At 40.6% G+C, this 25,182-nt stretch overlaps 2 protein-coding genes across 4 annotated transcripts in view; both read left to right on the top strand.

Moving 5' to 3' along the window:
* The window catches only part of ranbp2 (RAN binding protein 2), a 67,011-nt gene extending 56,949 nt beyond the window's left edge, over nucleotides 1-10,062 (top strand). For all 3 annotated transcript variants that reach the window (XM_060826032.1, XM_060826033.1, XM_060826034.1), the window contains exons 27-31: nucleotides 2,697-2,789; nucleotides 4,220-4,356; nucleotides 4,668-4,941; nucleotides 5,778-6,112; nucleotides 8,952-10,062. In XM_060826032.1, coding sequence (XP_060682015.1) covers nucleotides 2,697-2,789; nucleotides 4,220-4,356; nucleotides 4,668-4,941; nucleotides 5,778-6,112; nucleotides 8,952-9,260 — 1,148 coding nt within the window. In that variant the 3' untranslated portion in view covers nucleotides 9,261-10,062. The remainder of the gene's footprint in view (nucleotides 1-2,696; nucleotides 2,790-4,219; nucleotides 4,357-4,667; nucleotides 4,942-5,777; nucleotides 6,113-8,951) is intronic.
* Nucleotides 10,063-11,892: 1,830 nt separating this feature from the next.
* LOC132816938 (coiled-coil domain-containing protein 138-like) overlaps nucleotides 11,893-25,182 on the top strand; it is a 123,303-nt gene continuing 110,013 nt past the window's right edge. Inside the window, exons 1-2 of the mRNA XM_060826963.1 lie at nucleotides 11,893-12,015; nucleotides 21,822-21,876. Of these exons, the coding sequence (XP_060682946.1) occupies nucleotides 11,893-12,015; nucleotides 21,822-21,876 (178 nt within the window). The remainder of the gene's footprint in view (nucleotides 12,016-21,821; nucleotides 21,877-25,182) is intronic.

Genomic DNA, 25,182 nt, shown 5'->3' on the forward strand with positions numbered 1-25,182 from the left:
TCAAAGAAGTAGCATTAAGGAATGTGCAAATGTTGCAAAATATCTCATTGATGCACGTTTGTTTTTTATAATAAACTTTTGGGAAAGGAAATCTGCTGCCCTTAGTCCAATATATATGTGCCACCAGGCCCTTAGCAATGCAGTTGACTCAACTTTTTTTTAATGCATTCTGGAGATGTGGGCCTAACTGGGCCAGTATTAATTGCCCATCTCCAGTTCTCCTTAAGGTGGTAATGAGCTGCATTTTTGAACCACAGCAGTCCATTTGATGTAGGTTTGCCAACTATGCTTTAGGGAGGGAGTTTCAGAATTTTGACCTGCCACTGAAGAAGTGGCACTACATTGCCAAGTTGGGATGGTGAGTGGCTGAGAGAAGAACCTCCAGGCAGTGGATTTCTCATGTAACTGCTACCTTTGCAATGTTCATTTAGTTTTGAAAAGATCTATCTAAAGAGTTTTGAATGTATGCAGTGCAACTTGTAGATGGTAAACACTGCTATTGTTGTGGGTTATGGTGGAGGGAATGGTTTTGAATTTGATGCCAATTAAATGGGCTGCTTGGTCTTGCATGGCATCAAGCTTCTTGTGTTGGAGGTGTGTTCATTCAAGAGATGGTCACTACTCGCATGCAATTGCAGCAACTGATTCTGGAGACAAATGGATGTTGACCTTTTGCAAGGGACATGGAGAGTAAAAGTAGGGGAGGTCTTGCTATAATTGTATATTAGGTTTCTGACTGCATATATAGTACCACTTACAATTTAAATGTCAAATACTTGGATTGAAGCTAGCCCAGAGAAGGTTCACAAGCATTACAATCCCTGTATTGTCACAGCTTTTGAAATTTTCAAGTGCCCAACAGAAATAAGCTGAGATGTTGCATTTTCAAACATGTACTGTTTTTGAGAAAAACAAATACAAATCAAACATTACTCAACAGGGAATTATTTCAACAAATCAAAGCTAATAGCTAATTTTGCATTCATTTATTGAGGTGTCTTACCATTCCTTTTGCTGTGCATTGCACTTTTGTCATAGCAAGGCCAGTGCATTCATCCTTAGGGGGCCCAAAACTGTTTGCAGTATTGCAAATGTAGCCTGATTAGAACCTTGAACAGCCTCAAGTCATCTCTGCGTTTGTATTCTAGCTCCTCGAATTAAATGTTAACATTGCATTTGCCTGCCTCTCTGCCAACTGAACCTGTATGTTAACCTTAAGAGAATCTTGAACTAGGACTCCCAAGTGTCTGTGCTTCAGACTTCTGAAGCGTTTCACCATTTAGTTACACCTCTTCCTACCCAAGTACATAACCTCACATTTTCCCACATATTCCATCTGCTATTTCTTTGCCGACTCTCCTAGCCCATCCAAGTCTTTCTGCTGCCTCCCCAACACTTCAAAGCCACTACTTGGCTTTCTACTTATCTTTTGTGTTATCTGTAACTCGACAAAACCCTCCGTTCCTTCATCCTGATCATTAGTGAATCACATGAATAGTTGTGGTCCCAACACTGAGCGCTGTGGAAGTCTCCTAGTCACCAGCTGCCATCCTACCTTCTGCCAGTCAGCCAGTCCTCTATCCTTGCCTCAAACACACGGGGTCTTACCTTATTCCGCAGTCTCTTGTGCAGCACCTTATCAAAGGTCTTCTGGAAAATCAAATAAATCACATCACGGCTGGTCTTTATCAAAGTTGCTCATTACCTTCTCAAAGACTTCCAATAGATTTGTCATGCCTGCACTCCTTTACGGTCATACTAACACACTCCTATTTTAACATGCTGTAACCTCATCTTTAATAGCTGACTCAAGTCTTATCAATGACTCAGGTCAAGTTAACTGGCCCTTTAATTGCTTTTCTCCTGTCTCCCTTTTTTCAACAGGGCTGTTACATTAGCTATTTTCCATTTGGATCTAACTTGACTCCAGTGATTTCTCTGAAAGCTCACCAGTAATGTTTCCACAGTCTCCTCAGCTATTTCTTTCAGAATCCCAGGTTGTGGTCTGTCTGATCCAGGTGATTTATTCACCTTTTTAGACCTTTCAGCTTTGCCAGCACCTCCTTACTAATGGCCATTATACTTGTCTCTGGCCACTGACTCTCTTGAAGTTACTCTGAAGTTTTGTTATGCTGCTGATGTCTTCCACCATGAAGTATCTATGTAGTTCTTCCATTAATTTGTTCTCCATGATTACTTCTCCCTAGCCTCATTTTTCAGTGGTCCATGTCCACTTCTATCTCTCATCTGTTTTTATAGAACTGATTTTAAAATTGCTATTATAATTATGAAAAGTCTCAGATGAAAATAAGCAGCAAAAAACTTATTCCCTCAGCAGCCTGAATGAAGTTCAAATGAAGTTCAAACGAAGTTCCAGGTTACAATGTAGTTGATCACATCCTACACTGGAATAATGAAATTGGTCCATTTTGTTCAGATGGTGACTATGGCACCAATTTTAAGAACTGGTTTTAAGGGGATTCACTTGCAATTTGCTTCATATTTCAAATCTTATCAATACACCTTTTAAATAATTTCAAAATATGATCTAAATTGTTACAAATCGCAGTGAGATGCCGTGCCTTTTTGAGAATATTATTACTCTTGACATTGTTTAATGGTAAAGCTCATGGAATAATGAGTATTTTGCTTCTAATGAATTTTTGTTTTCTAATACAATGTTTTCCATCTTCCAGTGAATGGCATATTTGGATTTGGTAACACGAAAACCGTTTCGTTCGCAGATTTGGCTGCTCAGAGCACAGAAGGATATGCGTTTGCACCAAAAGGTAGCATTTATCTTGCTGCTTGATAACTATGAAAATACAATCTATTTTTGGATTAACAAGTTCCTTTTCATCAAGAATGCACAATGGCCAGCATTTTGTTTTTAAAAAAAAAACCAATTTCTCTTTCTAGTCATTGTTTACCTTTCTGACAGTCATTAACCACATAGTCAGTCATGCTAAATTAATTCTCTACTGTGTGGGTTGCCCTGTTCGGTACCTGAGTTTTAGGAGGTACAAGAGCACTACTTGGATTGTTGCTATAACTTCCCCGTCATAAGCAGAGTCCTGCTTCTCTGTCTTCTATTGCCTTGAGTTGAGCTGTCTTGCTGATCAGTAAGTGTAATCTGAGCCTTATTGTTATTTTAGCCATTGACATTAACTTATTATTGACCCCTGTAGTCTCATGGGTAGGTCAGGTTGGTTTGCGCATTTCCTTCAGGACCACAATGACCACAAATTGCAAGAAAAAGAACAAATGCTAAAAGTAGAACTTGTCATCAACCTGAAACATCAGTTCTTATTTTTCTTCACATACACTTCTTGACCTATTGAGTATTTCCTGAAGGTTTGTTGTCATTTTGAATTTTCCTGCATTGGTGCTGTTGTGCTTATGTGCAGTCTGTATATTTACTCGCCTGTGGTTCCCCATTGCAAAACATTTTCAGAGTTCAGGTGCCATTATAGCAGTTTGAAATTTAACTTTTTTTTTAAAAGTAAAAGTAATTATCAGTAAAAGAAGCCATGAAGCTGTCAGATTGTTGTCTACTAGCTGTTGCCATCTGACTGAGCCGCAAGAGTAAGGAATGAAAATAGGAAATTAAAATTGAATTGTAGATAAAACATTTCATTTTGAAATTGATGTCATTGGATCCTATTGTCTTGTAAATCATTGGTTTTGACTAAATACAAGTTCCTTTCTAAACTTGATTATTTACTTAAATATTTGCTTGATTTAGAACAGAAAAAGTAAATTGCTTTACTGAATCAAACCAGTAATAAAGTTTCTGATCATTTTCCCTACTCCAAACAAACAGCGCAACTACAAAAAGAAAACTTAAAAATACCAATTGCTTTTCAGGTTTCTTTAACTGATGAAGGCAACCTTTGAATTTTTAGATAAAGCTTTTAACATATTCCTATTTTAATTCAGTAACAAATGTTTAAGTGGAATTTGGCCTTTTAAAACATGAATAGCTATTCATAATGTGGATATTTTGGTGATTTTGTACTGCTGCAAATAGTGTGTATAGTTTTATCATACTTCAACTTGGTAATCTCTTTTTGTTTTATGTTTAAAAATGCTATATTTAGTATCTTTTTTGATGTGCTTTTAAAATCTGCAAAACCCCTCAGCGAGTTGCTGGGAGTGGTAACCCAATGCTGTTTTATTTCTAATACTGAAAAATGTAACAACTGTTTTAAACCAACAGATGCTAATTTCACTTGGGCAAATGCAGGAACAGCTGTGTTTACTTCGATGGTGTCCAGAAGTCCATGTGAAGATGATGGCACTGATGTAGTATCTAGCAATGACATCCACTTTGAGCCAATAGTTTCCTTACCTGAGGTAAATGCACTGTCCAACAATTTGAGCAAACAGAAGCCTCTATTGATTCTGAGGAAATAGTTTTAAAATATAAACAATATACACACATTTGTGTAGTTACATTTAAAACTTGATTGTCTGTTTATCTTTTATACCCATCTAATCTGTGAATAGTTTGATCTTTATTGCCTAGAATTTAGTTTGGTAACTGATATTGCGATGCAGTACTGGGCAATGTATTTGTTTAAGCGTAGAAATTTTAAGAAAGTTGACTACTGTTGAATTTCAAATGATGATTCTGTAAAATGAATCAATGCAATTCATGTCACTAGGTTAATACAAAATCTGGTGAAGAAGATGAGGAAATCATTTTTAAAGAAAGATGTAAACTGTATCGTTGGGACCGTGATATTTCTCAATGGAAAGAACGTGGAGTTGGGGACCTAAAAATTCTGTATCACTCCCAAAAACGATGTTACCGTATTCTGATGAGGCGAGAACAAGTTCTTAAGGTCTGTGCGAATCATGTTATTACTGAAGAAATGGAACTCAAACCATTGAATACATCAAACAATGCATTTATTTGGACCGCAGCTGACTACGCTGGTAAGATTTAAACCTGCATACATTGCATGCTGTTGGGGGGGGGGGGGGGGGGGGGGGGGCGGCGGGGAAGAAAAGTTGTCAATACTACTGAGTGAAAAATGTTTTGTACTCTGCATAATCTTTAAGTCATTCAGACACCTGATAGAAAAGTCACAAAAAAACTGTTTTGTCGTTCTTATTTGCTGAATTGTCATAAGTTACCCATCTCAACTAGGCAGAGAAATATCTTAAAACAAACCCCACCAGGGATATATTTCCCTCCCACCTCTACCTGCATTCTGTAAAGGCCAATCCTTCTGCAACATTCTTGTCAGGTTCTTTCCCCCCAAAACAACCTCCAAAAGGAGCCTTCCACTTGTCAGATTTACCTGCACTTCCACACACGTCATTTACTCTGTCTGTTGCTCCTGATGTGGTCTCCTCTACTTTGGGGAGGCAGGATGCCCATTTGCGGAACACTTCAGAGAACATCTCTGAGATACATGTACTAAACAACCCACTGCCCTGTGCCCAACACTTCAACTCCCTCTTCCACTCCCAAGGATATGCAGTTCCTGAGCCACGTCCATCACCAAGCCTTTACCACCTGACGCCAGGAAGAAGAATGCTTCATCTTCTGTTTGGGACCTTCCCACCACCCCCCCCTCCCCGTGTGTCTCAGCCCTGACCCATGAGCCTCATTCCTGGTGAAAGGCTTATGTTCGCAATGTTGATTCTCCTGCTCCTCAGGATGTTGCCTGACTGGCTGTGCTTTTCCAGCACCGCACTCTTGACTTTGATGTCCAGATCTGCAGCCTTTTTCTCCCAGAGAAATATTCTTGTTTGTATTTTTTCAGATGGCGAAGCTAAAGTAGAACAGCTTGCAGTGCGATTCAAAACTCCAGAATTGGCGGCTGCCTACAAAAAGAAGTTTGAAGAATGTCGAGATGCATCTTCGCAACTACAGAAATCTGAGGAATCCCAAGTTTTAGCCCTGTCAAATAGCAGTAACCCTATTGTTTATTTTGATGTGTCAGCTGATGAGGAGAGCATGGGACGAATTACCATGGAACTGCTATCAAATGAAGTTCCACGAACAGCTGAAAACTTTAGGGCCCTCTGCACCGGAGAGCATGGTTTTGGATTTAAAAATTCATTATTTCACAGGGTTATTCCAGAGTTTGTTTGCCAGGTAATTATTTGCTTCCATTTGTGCACTTGTTTTGGTGCATTGCGTTTTGCCTTGGCAGACGTTATGAATTTTGTAGCTTGGCAATACCTTCTTGTGCTAAAAGGTGGCTAAGGAGAGTAGTTGGTGTAGTAAACTGCAGATTGACCTGTACAATATAGCTGCTCAATACTCAGTGGATTCATTGTTCCTGCAGTCGATTGCAGAAAAACAATTGCTGGTCAGTTTCAAATGAATTGACCTTCACAGCGCAAATTATCAGGACTCAACCCAAGGATTTTTTCAAGCATATAGCACAAAACAGGCATTTTGAGCCAACCAAGTGTTATTGCTATCTATGGGGGAATTCAGTTAGTTTAGTTGGCTGGAAGGCTACCTGGCTGGATGCTTGTGATGCAGAGTAATACTAACAGCACGTGTTCAATCCTGTACTGGCTGAGGTTATCGTAAAGGTCTTCTAGACCTTACCCCTTACCTGAGGTGTCATGACCCCCATGTTAATCCATCACCAGTCATCTCTAATGGAAAAACATCTCTCTGGTCCTCTGGAACTATAACAATATTGCTTTTACTGCACAGTTTCTTTACAAGCCACCTCCCATTCTATATACCTCATTCCATTCTTTAATAATTTTTTCCCTATTCATAGGAAGAGTAGTAGGCCATTCTACCCATTGAGTATGGTGACCATTCACTATGATAGATTATCAAACATTTTACTCCCTTTTACTCACCTCGTTGCCATAGCTTTTGCATCTCGTGTAGCTTCCTGATGAAAACATCCAAGCTATTTGTCTCAACAACTGCTTGTAGTTGTAAAGCTCTTGTTTTGAGTACAGTGGCAAGAGAAATGTCTGCTTTCCCTACTGTATGTATTAGTTCTGTTTTGTGGATCCAAGTTTAAGGTTTCCCATAAGTGAAAACATTTTTGTCATGTCTATCCTGTCCAACTTATTCCTTTTTAAATTCCTCTCTGCTTATCCAAGCGTCTTTTGTAAACACAACAATATTTCAACCTGTTCAGTATTTCCTGGTAGTTCTGTGTCATCCTTGTAAATCCTTTGCAGTTTTTCCGATGCTTCTATGTCTTTTTTATTGTCCGGAGCTGAACTTGTGCACAGTACTGAGTGCATCCTGGTCGGGCCTAGATAAACTTAGCCTCTGCTTTTGAATTCTACAATCACAGAAATAATAACTTGTAATTGATTTTATTATATTTTTATTTATATTACTGACGTGCCATGCCATTTGTTGATGATTTCACTATCCCTAATGTATTCTGTTCCATTCAGTTTCATATTTTCGAAGATATAGGCAATGTGTCTATTTTTCAAACAAAATGCATCACCCCCATTTAACAATGGTAATTTCATTTTGCACTTACTGCATCACTTAACATGGGCTAATTTGCACATGGCATTATTCTCTGGTTGAGAAACACTGGCCCAGATTTTGAAGGCAGGACATAAGGTACTCTCTCTGAAACTATGTTGACAGTTGCACACATACTTGTGTGCCTCTGAGCATAGGATAGCTGCATCCTAGGTGACCCAACATTGTACCATCCAGAAGTAGATTTTTGGTGCCTGAACAGGAGCAATTCCAGCAATCAGATTGAAGAATCTTTGAACTATGTGGAACCTGAACCAGGCAATCTATATCAGGGCAAGTCATATAGAAGAAATCAAAGATTTGCTAAGAAACGTGAATCTTTTCTCAGAAGTGTGTAGAGGCCAAATCACTGAGTATATTTAAGATAGATATGGGTCCTTGCTCATTAGGGGATCACCTCTTAAAGGGAGAAGGCAGGAGAATGTGGTTGACAGGCAAATCAGCCTTTGTAGAATGAAGAAGAAAACTCGATGCACCAATTAGCCTAATTCTGCTGCTATATCTTATTGTCTAGCACTTACTCGAACATTTATTTTTATTTGTTTATGGGTCGTGGGTTTTTCTGGTTAGGGCGACATTTAGCCATCCTAATTACCCGGAAGGCAATTGAAAGTCAAGTACATTTTTGTGAGTGGAGTTACCTGTAAGCTAGGCAAGGTAAGGATAGCTTGGAGGATATCGGTGAACAGGCTTTTTTGTTTAAATTTAACCTACTTTTCCAAACAACCAGCTCAGAGAGATTATTACACACCTGGGCCTCTCAGAGGGCCCCTAAACACAGGTTGTTAGAAGCTTTGACGGTCATTTATATGGCTGCCAGTAAGACTAACTTTCTATTCAATTTTTAATTGAATTCAAATCCCACCATCTGCCACGGTGGGATTTGAACCCGTGATCAGATTGGGATTCTGGATTACTAATGCAGACACTCTTTTTCTTCATTGATATACAAGTTTATATTTTAAAATAAATATTTGAGAAATATGGATGTGCCATGGAATTTCCATTTAATCATTGTATCCACCTGAATTGCATTGTTTGGTTTAATGATTCCCAAACTCTTGCAACTAGTCAGAATCTAAGAACTATTCCAGCACGTCAGCCCATTCAAATTCAGAATCTAAAACATTGTTGCTTTCCCAGTTAGTGGCCTTGTGTTTCCTTCTGATAGAGCAGTGTTTTCAACTAAACATCAGAGTCTCTAACAAGCTAGTTCATTTTCAGTTACTAATTTAAAATTTGAACGAGTTTTGAAAAATGGCTGAAGAGTGGCCGATTTTAAATCAGTAAGAACTAGTGTTATTTAAATAAGTTATTAAGCAGATGCAAACCGTTAAAATGAGAAAACAGAAGAAAGCACATTTCTGAGAGGGTGATGCTTAAGATTAAGGTGAAGAGTGGCTTTGTAATGTTTTGTGTGTTATGTAACATGAATTTCATTCTCTTTCAGGGTGGTGATATCACAAGCTTTGATGGATCTGGTGGGAAGTCTATTTATGGAGAAAAGTTTGATGATGAAAACTTCATTATACAGCACTCTTGTCCTGGTTTGTTGTCCATGGCAAATAGGGGCCAAAATACTAATAATTCACAGTTCTTCATTACTTTAAAGGAAGCCAAGCATTTAAATATGAAGCATGTAGCATTTGGCTATGTAAAAGAAGGCATGGATGTTGTGAGAAAAATTGAAACCTTTGGTTCAAAAAGTGGCACCACCAGTCGAATCATTATGATTACTGATTGTGGGCAGATTAATTAAATGAAGGATGCCCAGTTTCTCTTTGGTCATGCTGTCTATTTAGAATTTGGAATGCTGTAATATTGGATGTTGCTGGGATGTTAATTGTACTGGTGTGAACATTGGATGTACAAATTATATTGATGGCTAGTAGCTGTCAAAGTTTTTGGTGTTGAATATTGCATGTTTCAGAATAAAGATTTTGGCAAATAATGAGCAGTGGCATTTATCTTAAATGTAAACAACATGGCATTTTGCAGTTCCACCCAAACTGTACAGAGCAATTTAAACCTGGCAATCAAAATTCAGAGAAATTGTCATTAAGTTGCAACTGTTCAAAGTGTGTAACATTTCAGAATTAAGGTGGGACTTAGTAACTGTATTCCAGGTCTAAAAGTGGTAATTGCCAAATAGGATTTGGTGATACCAACCAGGCCTTCCATATTTCTGTTTTTGGTTTAGTGCAACCAAAACACTAGATTTTTTTTAAAATCTAAAATCCTGGAATGAGGTTACATTTGTTGGTGATTCTGTTGCTAAGATTAAAGCTCTGCTGTTAAAATTACATATACTGAAACAGATTTGACACTATTGTAAAATGTAAAGTCTTTTTTACAATGATTTTCTAGTATTTGCAAATGTGATTGGCTCTGTAATTTTAAATTGGTAAATTTAATTAGTTAAAACTCAAACTTTATAAATATTTATAATAAAGGTATAATTCATCTACTAGTAGATTAAAGCAATTTCTTTCATTTGTTTCAAATACAGACTTGAATTGGAGGTACATGCCTTACCAACAATAAATTTTATTGTATCTTTCTGAATGCGTTCAATTGTGTATTTATTCTTTATTCATGGGAAGTTTTATTAGGTTACAGGAGACATGGAGTGTTAAAAGAAATGGATTTTTAAATAATTCTTTTGTTGTGCTGTACAAGGTCATCCTTTCTCTGCAGCTATCTTGGTTGCAATATCAAAATGATATTTTAATCTGTTTTGGTAGCATTCAGAACTCCCATGATCTTTTTAAATTGTGCAACAGGCTCAAGGGGCCAAATGGCTTATTGCTGCTCCTAACTCATGTTTGTAATTAATTTGAGCTTTCGGCCTTCAGATATTTCTTTGCCAGCATGAAGTGTATGTTTTCCTTACATACATTCTTTGATAGTTTGCCTTCAGAGTTCTTCATGCCATTCTCACTGAATGTGGATCTTGCAAGTATGTTTGTACAGTGATTATGTTTTTGGGATACTGCCCTAACTTGTGCTTTTATTTTTATTTCTCTCCCTGTTTAAATTCTGTGTTCTCAGCACCACATGGACAAAAAAAAATTTGGCTTTTTCTTTTGTTTTCACTATTTATTTTACATCGGTCACCTTCTCCAATGATGTTTAAAAAGGTCTTTTGAAGAGTTTGCAGCAACCATAAAGGAATCTCTTCAGTGTAGAAAGAGAACCATTTGGCCCATCATATGCATCAATCCTGAGACGAGCATCCCCCAGGTGCCATCCCTGTGATCTTGCAAGAGGATTTTACTATTGGTAAAAATGTGTTGCTGGAAAAGCACAGCAGGTCAAACAGCATCCAAGGAGCAGGAGAATTGACGTTTCAGGCATGAGCCCTTCTTCAGAAATGAGGAAAGTGTGCCAAGCAGGCTAAGATAAAAGGTAGGGAGGAGGGACTTGGGGAGGGGCATTGGAAATGCGATAGGTAGAAGGAGGTTAAAGTGAGGGTGATAGGTGGGGGTGGGGCCGGGGCCGGAGAGGAAGGTGGTGCTGAGTTCGAGGGTTGGGGGGAGGGGAAATGAGGAAACTGGAGAAATCTGAGTTCATCCCTTGTGGTTGGAGGGTTCTTAGGCAGAAGATGAGGCGCTCTTCCTTCAGCCATCGTGTTGCTATGGTGATGGAGGAGTCCAAGGACCTGCATGTCCTTGGTGGATGGGAGGGGGAGTTGAAGTGTTGAGCCACGGGGTGGTTGGGTTGGTTGGTCCAGGTGTCCCAGAGGCGTTCTCTGAAACGTTTACTATTGCTAACCCAGCTAACATACGCACTTTTAAAAACTGGAGGACAATTTTTATATGGCTAATCCACCTAATCTGCACACCTTTGGACTGTGGGAGGAAACCCACGCAAATATTGTCTTTGTGGAGTTGCACATTATCCTGGGTTGGAATTGATCCTGGGTCTCTGCGGCTGAGACTCAATAATAACCTGGTGGGCACTTAACTGTAGGGATAAGTGTAGTGTAAAGTGATAGTTCCATAGTCATGATAAAGAATTTCAGATATGCAAGTGTGCCATAATTCTGCATGGAATGATGTAGGTGGTTGTGAGATATACTTTTGCACATCAATGTATTGGTTTAAAGTGAACTTTATTTTTAACGAGATCATTATTTTCCCGTTTATTTTTTTTAATGTTCATTTCTTCTGATTTATGTTGACCTCTATATAAATGGCTCGACGTAGTTGCTGATTGTTTCAGAACAATAGACGAGGTTGAGCAGTTACTGTGGGGGCGGTTGGATTGGAGCTTGATCGCAACAGCTGCACCGAAGCTCACCGTCGCCATAGAGAGAAGCCTTCCCTTTGACCCGGAAGTTCCGGTAGCAGATTCGAATCGTTACCGCGGTGACGAAGAGCAGCATAGTCATGGCGAATAAGAACGATTTGACCCTGGAGTCCATCGAGCGTTTAAAACATCGTTATTGCAGAAATTCGGAGGCGGAAAGCAGGAACGGCGCCGTGGGACACTCTGGGGACTTTGAAGATCAGGTGAGAGGCTGCTGGCCGCTCCAGATAATCTGGGCGAAGGTGTCGTTAAGTCCAGAATCAGCATGTCTATTAATGTGCATTTAAAATAACCTAGTTTGAACCGAGAGTCAACATTCCGATCTCAGCCAATAACGAACATTCAGATTGCTGTTGTTCGTAGGATCTTGATGTGTTCGATGACTTCTACATAAACACTGAAGTCATTGCAGGGTTAGGAGTGGAATAAACAATGTTGGAGTGATGGTCATGCCAATGGACATGCAATCCAGAGGATTGCATTAAAGCTTTGTATACACAGGTTCAACCGCGCTGTGGCTGCTGATGAAACTTGAATGTGTACAGTGAAGAAGATAAGTGTCTGAATTGGCCAAAGGCCAATTTCAACGACATTAGCATCTGGCAAACATGGACTGGGAGCAGCTAGTTGTAGGTAAATCTATATTCAAATAGGGTAAGACTTCAAGGCTAGCATACTCTTCTCGAATGAAGGGCAGGGACAGCAAGTCCAGGGAATCCTGAATGTCGACGTTTATTGAGAGTTTAAGAAAAAGAAATGCTAGGTACTGAAGTATAGAAAGTGTGGAGGGAGGCACTTAAAGAAATTGGAAGTCAAAGAGGGGCTGCAAAATATCTTTGGGAGATAGGATTAAGGAAAACCCCAAGGTATTTCTTTACATGTTTATTGTGCAAGAGGATTACCAGAGAAAGAGTAGGATCAATTCGAGACCAAAGGGGCAATCTGCGCATGGAGCCAGAGGACATGGGTGAGGTCCAAAACGAAATATTTCTCATTTGTATTCACAGGGAGAAAAACATCATAACTGGAGATTTCACTCTGGATGGTTGGGTTCTAGAGCATGTTGTGTTTGGTAAGGAGGAGGCAATAGATGTTTAATGGACATAAAGGTGCATGAATGCTCCTGATGAGATGTGTCCCAGACTGCTGTAGGAAGCAAGGGTGGGATTGCTGGGGAAATGGGATGGGATTAATTAACACTTTGAAAGGCAGGGATTGATCAGGAATAGACAGCCCAGATTTGTTTGAAGGAGATCCTGTCTGATTAATTTAGTTGAGTGTTTGAAAAGTTAGTTCAATATATTGATAAGGGTAGTGTAGTTGATGTGGTTTACATGGACTTCGTTGAGGCCTTTGACAAGGTCTCACATGGAAGGCTGAGTCAAAAGATAACAGCCCATGGGATCCACGGCATGTTGGCAAAAGGATCCAGAATTGACTTGCAAATGGAATGCAAAGGGTGATGGTGGAGTTTGTTTTTGTGATTGTCATTTATATAAAACTTTGGTTAGTAAGTTTGCAGATAACACCAAAATTAATGGTGTAGTGGACAGCAATACAACTCATCTCGGGGTACAACGGGACCTTGATCAGTTGGGTCAGTGGGCCAACGAGTGGCAGACTGAGTTTAATTTAGATAAATGTGTTGCATTTTGGAAAGGCAAATCAGGGCAGGACTTACACAATTAATGGTAAGGCCCTGGGCAGTGTTGCTGAGTAAAGAGACCTTGGAGCACAGGTTCATAGTTTTTTGAAAATGGAGTTGCAGGTAGATAGGATAGTGAAGAAGGTGTTTGGTATGCTTATCTTTATAGGTTTGTGCTTTGAATATAGGAGTTGGGAGGTCATGTTGTGGCTGTACAGGGCATTGGTTAGGCCGCTGTTGGAATACTGTGTGCAGTTCTGGTCTCCCTGCTAAGAGAAGGCTGTTGTGAAAGTTGAAAGGGTTCAGAAAAGATGTACAAGCATGTTTCCAGAATTGGGAGGTTTGATCTAAAGGGGGAGGCTGGATAGGCTATTTTCCCTGGACCATCCGAGGCCGAGGGGCGAGTTTATAAAGGTTTATAAAATCATGAGAGACATGAATAAGGTAAATAGACAAGGTCATTACCCAGGATGGGCGACCCAAAATTTAAGGACATATACTTAAGGTGAGAGGGAAAAGGTTTGAGGGCCCTAAGAAGCAAATTTTCTCTCAGGATGATGCGTGTACGGAATGAGCTGCCAGAGGAAGTGGTGGAGACTGGTAAAATTACACTATTTAAAAGATATCTGAATGGGTATGTGAATAGGAAGGGTTTAGAGGGAATTGGGCCAAATACTGGCAAATGGGATTTGATTAATTTAGGATATCTGGTCAGCATGGACAAGTTGGACGGGTTGTTTCCTCTACAACTCTGATTGGAGATCTGTTTGGCTGATTGGTGTACCATTGCTACAACTATTGCTGTTTGATATGTTATGACTTGAATGTGAACGTGGAAGATATAATTAGTAAGTTTGCAGATGACTGAAAAATCGGTGGTGTTGACAGTGAGGAGGATGATCTCAGGCTGTAGTCTGATATTGATCAACTGGTAAATTGGGCCGAGCAATGGAAGATGGAATTTAATCCTGATAAATACAAGGTGATGCATTTTGGGACATCAGATAAGGGGAGGACATACACAATGAATGGTTAGGTCCCCAGGAAGTACCGAGTAACAAAGGGACCTTGGTCTGTAAGTTCATAGACCCCTGAGGTGTCAGCACAGGTAAAGAGGGTGATGAAGAAGGTATGTAGGATGCTTGCCTTCATGAGCTGGGTCATAGAATATAGGAGCAAGGGCATTTTATTGCAATTTTATAAAACCTTGCTAAAGCTACAGATGGAATACTGTGTGCAGTTCTGGTCACCGCACTATTGAAGGACGTGAAGCACTGAAGAGGTTCACCAGGATGTTGCCTGTGGTGGAAAGTCTGTTATGAGGAGAGACAGGCCAGACTTGATGTGTTTTCTGTAGAGCTGAGGGGAGGATCTGACTTAGTAAACAAAATTATGAGAGGTATAGACAGCGTATATTGTGGGACTCTTTTCCCCATGGCAGCCATGTTTAATACCAGAGGGCATATGTTTAAAGTGAGGAGTGAGTGGTTTAGAGGGTATCAGGAAAGGCTTTTCACCCAAGGGTGGTGGAGGCAGGTACTCTTAGAACATTTAAGAAGCATCTGGACTAGCACTTAAAATGACAGGACAAGTACAGGAAAATGGGATTAGAATAATTTGGTGTTTGTTGGTTAGCAAAGACATGGTGGGCAAAAGGCCTGTTTCTGCACTGTATGACTCTGACTCTTGTTCCTTTTGCTAGTTCTTGAATCCACATTATTGGAGGAATGTGAATGCACTAGAGATGGTGCAGAGGAAATTTGCTAGAATGTTGCCTAGGATGGTGAGTTTGGTCATGAAGAGACATTCAAATTGTTTTCCTTTGAGTACTGGAGATTGGGGAGGGGGGGTGGGAAACATAATTGAGATGTATCCAATTATGAGATAGAGTAGACAGAAATTTACTTTTCCCCTTGGAGGTATCATTGAACAGGTGCACAGACTTAAGATAGGGAGGAGGATGTTTAGAGGGGTGTGAGAAAGTTTTTTTTTCACCCAGAGTGTGGGAGAATCTGAAATTCACTGCCTGTGAAGGTAGTCGAGGCAGAAACCCTCAAAACACTTGGGAAGTATTTAGATGTGCACCTACAATGCCAAGGCATATAGGGCTATGGTCCAAGTGTTGGAGAATGGAGTTAGAATAGTTAGATGCTTTGTTTTTGACCTGTGTAGACTCAGTGGGTTAAAGGGCATTTTTCTGTATAATGGACCTCTATGGCATATTAAAAAGATGTGTAATTAGCCAAAATACATGCCTGGAGCAGGAGTAGGATGTCTGGCATCTCAAGCTTGCTCCATTATTCAATAAGATCATTGCTGATCTGACTGTAATCTTGAATCCACATTCCCATCTATCCCGATAACATTTCAACCCTTGCCTTACAAGAATCCATCCATCCTTTCTAAAGGTATTCAAGGATTCAGCTTCCAGCACATTTTCAGGGAGAAAGTTCCAAAGACTCAAAGCCCTCGAAGAGCTTTAAATGGGTGACATACCAATTTTCGAGCAGAAGGATTCTGTGTAATCCTAGATGGAGGACGGGGAAAATTTCTGGCTTTAACAGGCTGCTCTTTTTTGAGGTATTTTAGGTGTTGAAGATGATTTCCTCGAATTTCAGGAGCAGCAATTGCACTTTTATATGATGTTGCATTGTTTTGGAGCTTTGGGGGAAAAGGTGGCACTTTTAAAAGGGAGAGGAACAGACAAGTGCAGCACGTGGTGAGGTCAGCGCAGGAGAGAGAGAAAGAAACCCACACTCCTAACTGAGACAGCAGTGAGCCTGCACAGTTACTGTCTTTGCTGTTGAATCCATGCACTGTTGGACATCGAAGTGCATGTGGGAAATTTGACAAACAGTGAAATTCACAACTGATCTTAGAGGAACCTGTCTGGGCGAGGTCACAGCATAGAGACAGATAAGTGAATAGTTTTAAGTGTGGCCTTGGGACCTTGCTGTAAGTCTGCAGTAGTAAGTAGAGTGGTTCTTTCTTGATTAAGTGTTTTATTGAGATATGTCTCTTGATTAAACTTCAAAATATAAGCCATAAGTATTAAGTTAGCTTGAAGTTTTGTAGAAGAATAAGACAGTGCTATTTCTGGGTTTGCAGATTGGATGAAACAAAAATGGCCCTTAGTAGAGTGATATGCTCTTCTTGTCGGATGTGGGAGTTTAGGGAGAGTTTACCTGTTACTGAGGATTACATCTGCAATAAATGCTGGTGGTTGAGAATCCTATCAGATTGAGTGGAATGGTTGGAGCGAACAGTTAGAGGCAATGAAGAATTTACAAGACCAAGAGGATGCGATGTATGGCAGTTATAGGAAGGGAGAAAACTCGCAGATACAGTCACATAGATGGGTTAACTCCAGGCAAGGAAAGAGAGGTAGGCAGGTGGTACAGGAGGTGGAAGTGGGTACTGCAGTTTCTGGAGATTAGAATCAAGATTAGAGTGGTGCTGGAAAAGCACAGCAGGTCAGGCAGCATCCAATGAGCAGGAAAATCAACATATCCAGCAAAAACCCTTCATCAGGAATGTAGTGCAGGAGTTTTCTGTGGCTATCCCCATTTCAAACAGGTATGCTGTTTTGGAAAATGTAGGGGGTGATGGATTCTCAGGGAACGTAATACGAACAGCCAAGGTTCAGGTATTGAGACTGGCTGTAATGCAATGAAGGGTGCGTTGGGTTCCAAGAGATCGATTGTATTAGGGGACTCTCTAGTCCAAGGTAGGGATAGACATTTCTGTGGCCAGCAGCGAAAAATCAGAATGGTGTGTTGCTTCCCTGGTGCCAGGATCAAGGATGTCTCTGAGAGGATGCAGAATGTTATCAAGGGGGAAGGGGGCCAGCAGGAGGTCATTGTACACATTGGAACCAACGAGATAGGAAGGGAAGTGGTTGAGTTTCTGAAGGGAGGTTAGAGAGTTAGGCAGGAATTTAAAAAGGAGGTCCTTGAGAGTAGTAGTATCTGATTACTCCTGGTGATACAAGCTAGTGAGGGCAGGAATAGGAGGATAGAGCAATTGAATTCATGGCTGAGGTGCTGATGTATGGGAGAAGGATTCACATTTTTGGATCATTGGAATCTCTTTTAGGGTAGATGTGACCTGTACAAGTAGGATGGACTGCAACTAAATTGGAAGGAGACTAATGTACTGGCAGGGAGATTTATTAAAGCTGCTCAGGAAGATTTAAACTGGTAAGATAGGTGGGGTGCTGGGGGCTGGTGGTGGGACCCAGGGAGACAGTGAGGAAAGAGATCAATCTGAGACTGGTACAGTTGAGAACATAAGTGAAACAGTCAGGGCAGGCAGGGACAAAGCAGAGAACAAGGTAGGAGTGATAAATTAAACTGTATTTATTTCAATGCAAAAGGCCTAACAGGGAAGGCAGATGAACTCAGGACATGGTTAGGAACATGGGACTGGGATATCATAGCAATTACAGAAGCATGGTTCATCGATGGACAGAACTGGCAGCTTAATGTTCCAGGATACAAATGCTACAGGAAGGACAAAGGGAGGCAAGAGAGAAGGGGGAGTGCCATTTTTGAAAAACAATAGCATTACAACTGTACTGATGGAAGGTATTCCTGGAAATACATCCACAGAAATGATTTGGATGGAACAGAGAAATAAGAAAGGGGTGATCACCTTATTGGGATTGTATTATAGGCCCCCTAATAGTCAGAGGGAAATTGAGAAACAAATTTGTAACTGAAAATGTGTTGCTGGTTAAAGCACAGCTGGTTAGGCAGCATCCAAGGAACAGGAAATTCGACGTTTCAGGCCAGAGCCCTTCATCCTGATTTTCAGCTCTGATCTCCAGCATCTGCCAGACCTCACTTTTTACTTAAACAAATTTGTAAGGAGATGTCAGTTACCTGGAAGAAGAATAGAGTGGTTATGGTAGGGGATTTTAACTTTCCAAACGTAGACTGGCACTGCCATCGTGTTAAGGGTTTAGATGGAGAGGATAAGTGTATACAAGACAATTTTCTGATTCAGTATGTGGATGTACCTACTAGAGAAGACGCAAAACTTGACCTCTTGGGAAATAAGGTAGGGCAGGTGACTGAGGTGTCAGTTGGGGAGCACTTTGGGGCCAACGACCATAATTCTATTAGTATTAAAATAGTGCTGGAAAAGAACAGACCAGATCTAAAAGTTGAAGTTCTAAATTGGAGAAAGGCTAATTTTGCCGGTATTAGGCAAGAACTTTCAAAAGCTGATTGGGAGCCGAAGTTCACAGGCAAAGCGACGGCTGGAAAATGGGAAGCCTTCAGAAATGAGTCAACAAGAGTCCAGAGAAAGTATATTCCTGTTATGGTAAAAGGAAAGGCTGGCAGGTATAGAGAATGCTGGAAGACTAAAGAAATTGAGGGTCTGCTTAAGAAAAAGAAGGAAGCGTATGTCAGGTATAGATAGGATAGATCGAGCGAGTCCTTAGAAGAGTATAAAGGCAGTAGGAGTACATTTAAGAGAAGAATCAGGAGGGCAAAAGGGGACATGCGATAGATTTGGCAAATAGACTCAAGGAGAATCCAAAGGGTTTTACAAGTACATTAAGGACAAAAGAGTATCTAGGGAAAGAATGGTGCCCCTCAAAAATCAGCATGGCTGCCTTTGTGTGGAGCCGCAAGAGATGGGAAAGATACCAAATGAGTATTTTGCATCAGTATTTACTATGGAAAAGGGCATGGAAAATATAGAATGTAAGGAAATAGATGGTGACATCTTGAAAAATGTCCATATTACAGAGGAGGAAATGCTGGATGTCTTGAAATGCATAAACGTGGATAAATCCCCAGGACCTGATCAGGTGTACCGTAGAACATCTGTGGGAGGCTAGAGACGTGATTGCTGGGCCCTTTCCTGAGATATTTGTATCATTGATAGTCACAGGTAAGGTGCCGGAAGACTGGAAGTTGGCTAACGTGGTGCCACTATTTAAGAAAGGTGGCAAGGACAAGCCAGGGAACTATAGACCAGTGAGCCTGAAGTCAGTGGTAGGCAAGTTGTTGGAGGGAATCCTGAGAGACAAGATGTACATATATTTGGAAAGGCAAGGACTGATTAGGGATAGTCAATATGGCTTTGTGCGTGGGAAACCATATTCAAAAAACTTAATCAAGTTTTTTGAGACAAGTAACAAAGAGGATTGATGAATGCAGAGCAGTAGATGTGATCTACATGGACTTCCGTAACGTGTTTGACAAGGTTCCCCATGGAGAACTAACCATTTGGACACAGAACTGGCTCAAAGGTAGAAGACAGAGGGTGGTGGTGGAGGCCTGTTACCAGTGGAGTACCATAATCCACTGCTTTTCGTCATTTATATAAATGATTAGGATGCGAGCCTAAGAGATATAGTTAGTAAGTTTGCAGATGACACCAAAATTGGAGATGTAGTGGATAGCGAAGAAGGTTACCACTGATTATAATGGGACCTTAATCAAATGAACCAATGGGCTGAGGAGTAGCAGATCGAGTTTAATTCAGATAAATGTGAGGTGCTGCATTTTGGGAAAGCAAATCTTAGCAGGACTAATACACTTAATGGTAAGGTCCGAGGGAGTGTTGCTAAACAAAGAGACCTTGGAGTGCAGGTTCATAGCTCCTTGAAAGTAGAGTCGCAGGTAGATAGGATAGTGAAGAAGAGGTTTGGTATGCTTGCTTGTATTGGTCAGAGTATTGAATACAGGAGTTGGGATGTCCTGTTGCGGCTGTACAGAACATTGGCTGGGCCAATGTTGGAATATTGCATGCAATTCTGGTCTCCTTCCTATGGGAAGGATGTTGTGAAACCTGAAAGGGTTTAGGAAAGATTTACAAGGATGTTGCCAGGGTTGGAGGATTTGAGCTATGGGGAAATGTCACCCTTTTGAGGTTTAATAAAATCATGAGGTGCATGGATATGGTAAGTAGATAAGGTCTTTTCCCTAGGGTGGTGGAGTCCAGAACTAGGCATAGGTTTCTTTAGAGAGGAAAGATATGAGACCAAAGGGGCAACTTTTTCACTCGGAGTGTGTGTGGCCAGAGGGTGTGGTGGAGGCTAGTACAATTGCAACATTTAAGAGGCATTTGGGTGAATATATGAATAGGAAGAGTTTGGAGGGATATGGGCCAGGTGCTGGCAGGTGGGACTAGATTGGGTTGGGATATCTGATCGACATGGACGTGTTGGACCGAAGAGTCTGTTTCCGTGCTGTGCATCTCTATAACTCTGACTCTAAACCCTTAAGTCTAGTTTCTCCTATGCAGAAATGTTCTTTACACGTCCACTTTGCCAACACTTCTCAGGACCCTTTATGTTTCAATCAAGTTGCCTCTTAATCTTCTAAACTTGAGTTTAGACACTTCTACAACATTTTCTCACTCCACAGCCCAGTCATTCCAGGTATTAGCCTGCTGAAACTTTTCTAAACTGCTTTCAAAATATTTACAACTTCCTTTCAGCAAAGTGACCAACACTGTGCACAGTACTCCAGATATGGCCTCACCAGTGCCCTCCATAAGGGAAGCATAACTTCCCTATTTTAGTTGGATTGCAGCTAATATTTTCTTCATCTAACCATCCAATTTCACAATAGAAATCGATATGTTTCTCAAGACTAATTACATTGCATTGAGAGATGTGGCGATAGTGCAAGAAAATGCAATGAGGGTATGATCAGTTATGACTTAAAGTGGCAGGGCAGGTCTACTCCTGCTTTGATGTTCTTTAACCTTTTTTATTATTGACTAACAAAAATGTAGTAACATCAACTTTCAGGGAAGAAAGTTCTAGGTTTCCACCATACTTTGTATTGGTGCCAGGTGAAGAATTGTATTTTGAGCTTTTATTGTTTTTTGTTTTTGTTGCAATTGACCCATGAGTATACTGTAATAGTGACTGATTAAAAGCACCTTCTGATGTGAGGAAAATGAATTGGGGGGGAAAAAAAAGGCCAAGAAAAATTAAATCAATTTTAGCCTACTTAGGTGTAACATTAAATATCAAAATAATAGCAAAAGTTTCGTGCACTAGAAGATGTTGATATTCATAACTATTATTGTACCATTAGTATTTCACCTCAAGTTTGTGTACCTGGTAAGTTACTCAATGCATGTTTACTGAGGCACTAATTTAAAATATGACAGTATAGTAATGCATTGTAAGAAGTAGCTCCATTTATGTTTTATGTGAGAGTAAATTACTAATAATATTTTATTACTTGGCAAATAAATCCTGAGCTATTTTGCTGTGGCGCAGGCAATGTCATATATATTTTCTCAACATTAAATACCATAAACTTGCCATGTTGTGCAGTATTTACTTTAAAAGTCAGAATGTTCCAATTTCAGAAATTTGTTTTATTTTAGGAGTCTACAATAACCTCAATCAAAATTAATTCGAAAATCAACTCCCCCATCAATGGTAAGGTTATATGTTTTTTTAGAAATTTGTTTTGTCAGAATTAAAATAACAATTGCATTTAATTTGTAAACTGGTGTATATATAGGTGTAAAACTGTCTCTCTTCTGTTCAGTAAAGCATAAGTTTCTGAGATGGAAATATTGGGCTTGGATATTGTTCAAAATGCTTTACCAAGTTAAAGTTAAACTGTTAGAACATCAGCTTGATTCCATCCTTGACCTCCAAGTTTAGAAAGTTGAGAGCTGATCAAGTTGAGATATTTAAAATGATAAAAGTAATTCAGTAGAGTGTAAATAAAGAAGCTATTTCCTCTGATGTGGAAATCCAGAATAAGGGAACATGGTCTTTGAGGCATGGATGGTTTAATAATTTTATCACTAAACTACCAATCCAGGAACTTGTTCTGAGGACCCAGGTTTGAATCCCACCATAGTAGATGATCAAATTTGAATTGAATTAAAAAAGCTGTAATTAAGAATCTATTGATTACCATGAAACCGTTGTCAGTTGTTGGAAAAAAATGATGTAGCTGACAAATTTCCCTTCAGAGTAGAAAACTTGCCATCATCACTTGGTCTGGCCTGCATGTGACTCCAGATCCACAGCAATGTGGTTGACTCTCAACTGCCCTCTGAAATGACCTACGAGCTACTCAGTTGTATCAATTGTTACAAAGTCTCAACAAAGAAATGAAAAAAGACAGACCATCTGGTATCAACCTAGGCACTGGAATGCAGAATGGCAGAAACAGCCCTTTTTACCCTTCAAAGTCATCCTTGTATCTGAAGTCTCGTGCCAAAATTGGAAGAGTTGTCTCAGACTTGTCAAACAACAATCTGACATGATCACGCTCACTGAATCATACATTACAGATAATGCCCCAGACACCACCATCACCATCCATGGATGTCTCTCCCACTGGCAGGGACAGACCCAGCAGAGATGGCAGCACAGTGGTATACAGTTGGGAGGGGCTTGCCCTAGGATTTGAGACTCAAATTTGACTCCAGATCCCACAAAGTCCCATGGCTTCACATTAAATGTGCGCAAGGAAACCTCCTGCTGATTACCACGTACTGTTCTGTCATCTGATGAATCAGTACTCGTCTATGTTGAACAACACTTGGAGGAAGTACTGAATGTGATAAGGGTGCAAAATGCACTCTGGATGAGGGATTTCTTCATCCACCACCAAGAGTGGCTCTGCAGCAGCCCTGTGATTAAGCTGGTCACATCCTAAAGGACATTGCTGCTAGACTGGATCTGCGGCAGATTTTGAGACAAAAACCTAATTGACCTTATCCTTACCAATCTGCCAGCTGTAGATGTATCTGTCCATGACAGTATTGGTAAGAATGATCACCACACAATTCTTGTGGAAATGAAGTCCCACTTTCACATTAGATTAGATTCCCTACAGTGTGGAAACAGGCCCTTCGGCCCAACCGGTACATGCTGACCCTCCGAAGAGTAACCCATTCAGATCCATTTCCCTCTGACTAATGCACCTAACATTATGGACAATTCAGCATGGTCAATTCATCTAACCTGCACATCTTTGGACTGTGGGAGGAAACCTGAGTACCCCAAGGAAACCCACGCAGACACAGGGAGAGCGTGCAAACTCCACACAGACAGTTGCCCGAGGCCGGAATTGAACCCAGGTCCCTGACACTGTGAGGCTGCAGTGCTAACCACTGAGCTACCGTGCTGCCCCAGTTGACAATATGTCCATTGTGTGATGTGGCAATATCACCATGCTAACTGGGACAGACTTCGAACCGCTCTAGCAACTCAAGACTGGGTATTCATGCATTGCTGTGGACCATCGACAGCAGCAGAATAAAATTCTCTCACAATCAGCAACCTCATGACCTGACATATATCCCACTCAACCATTACCATCAAATCTGGTTGAACGGTGAGTGCAGGAAGGCATGCCAGGAGCAACACGAGGCAAATCTAAAACTGGGGTGTCAACCTGGTGAAGTTAGCAAGTAGGACCACTTGTGTGTCAAACAGTATAAGTGGTAGGTGATGGACAGAGCTATGCAATTGTACAACCAACAGATCAGATTTGAGCACTGTAATGCTCCCATCCACAGTCATGAAAGGTGGTGGACGGTTTAAAAAAAACTCACTGGAGAAGGAGGCTTCACAAATATCCCCATAATCAATGATGGAAGACACCAACATATAAGTGCAAAAGATAAGGCTGAAGTGTTCGCAGCAATCTTAAGCCAGAAGTACCAAATGGATGATTCATCTCAGCCTTTTTAGATTAGATTAGATTACTTACAGTGTGGAAACACCGACCCGCCGAAGCGCAACCTACCAATACCCCTACCCCTACATATACCCCTTACCTAACACTACGGGCAATTTAGCATGGCCAATTCACCTGACCCGCACATCTTTGGAATGTGGGAGGAAACCGGAGCACCCGGAGGAAACCCACTCAGACACGGGGAGCACTGTTCGTAGCATTGAAGATACCAGTCTTCAGCCAATTTGATTCATGCCATATGATATCAAGAAATGGCTAGAGGCACTGGATTCTGCAAATACAATGTGCCCTGGCAGCATTCCAACAATAGTAATAAAGACTTGTGCTCTAGAATTGCTGGACCCCTAACTAAGCTGTTACACTGCACTTACAATACTGACGCCAATGTGGAAAAATGCCAAGGTATGTCCTGTACACAGAAGCAAGAATCTAACCAGCCAACTGCCCGGCCAACCCAGCCCCATCAATCTACACTCGATCATCAGCCAAGTGATGGAAGGTATCAACAACAGTGCTGTAAAGCAGCATCTGCTCATTGATGCCCAGTTTGTTGTCAACCAGGGTCATTCATTCCCTGACAACATTGCAACCATGGTTCAAACATGGTCAAAAGAGCTGAATTCCAAACATGAGGTGAGGGTGACAGCACTTGACATCAAAGCCATACTTGACCATCTAAACTGGATTCAGGGGACAAACTTTATCCAATGTTGGAGTCAGATCTAGTATAGAAAGATGGTTGTGATTGTTGGACGTCAGTCATCTCATCTCCAAGCTAACTCTGGAGGAGTTCCTCAGGTAATGACCTAGACCCAACTATTTCAACTATTTTCAATGTTCTCCCTCCATCATAAGCTGAAAAGTAAAGATGATTGTACAATGTTCAGCACATTAGCAACTCCTCAAATACTTTACTGATGAAGCAATTCATGTTCAAATCAATAAGACTTGGACATTATCCAGACTTGGGCTGATAAGTAGTATTTGCTAGGCAATGGCCATCTCTAATAAGAGACTGT

Source organism: Hemiscyllium ocellatum, chromosome 6, assembly GCF_020745735.1.
Source record: "Hemiscyllium ocellatum isolate sHemOce1 chromosome 6, sHemOce1.pat.X.cur, whole genome shotgun sequence".
Taxonomy (NCBI): domain Eukaryota; kingdom Metazoa; phylum Chordata; class Chondrichthyes; order Orectolobiformes; family Hemiscylliidae; genus Hemiscyllium; species Hemiscyllium ocellatum.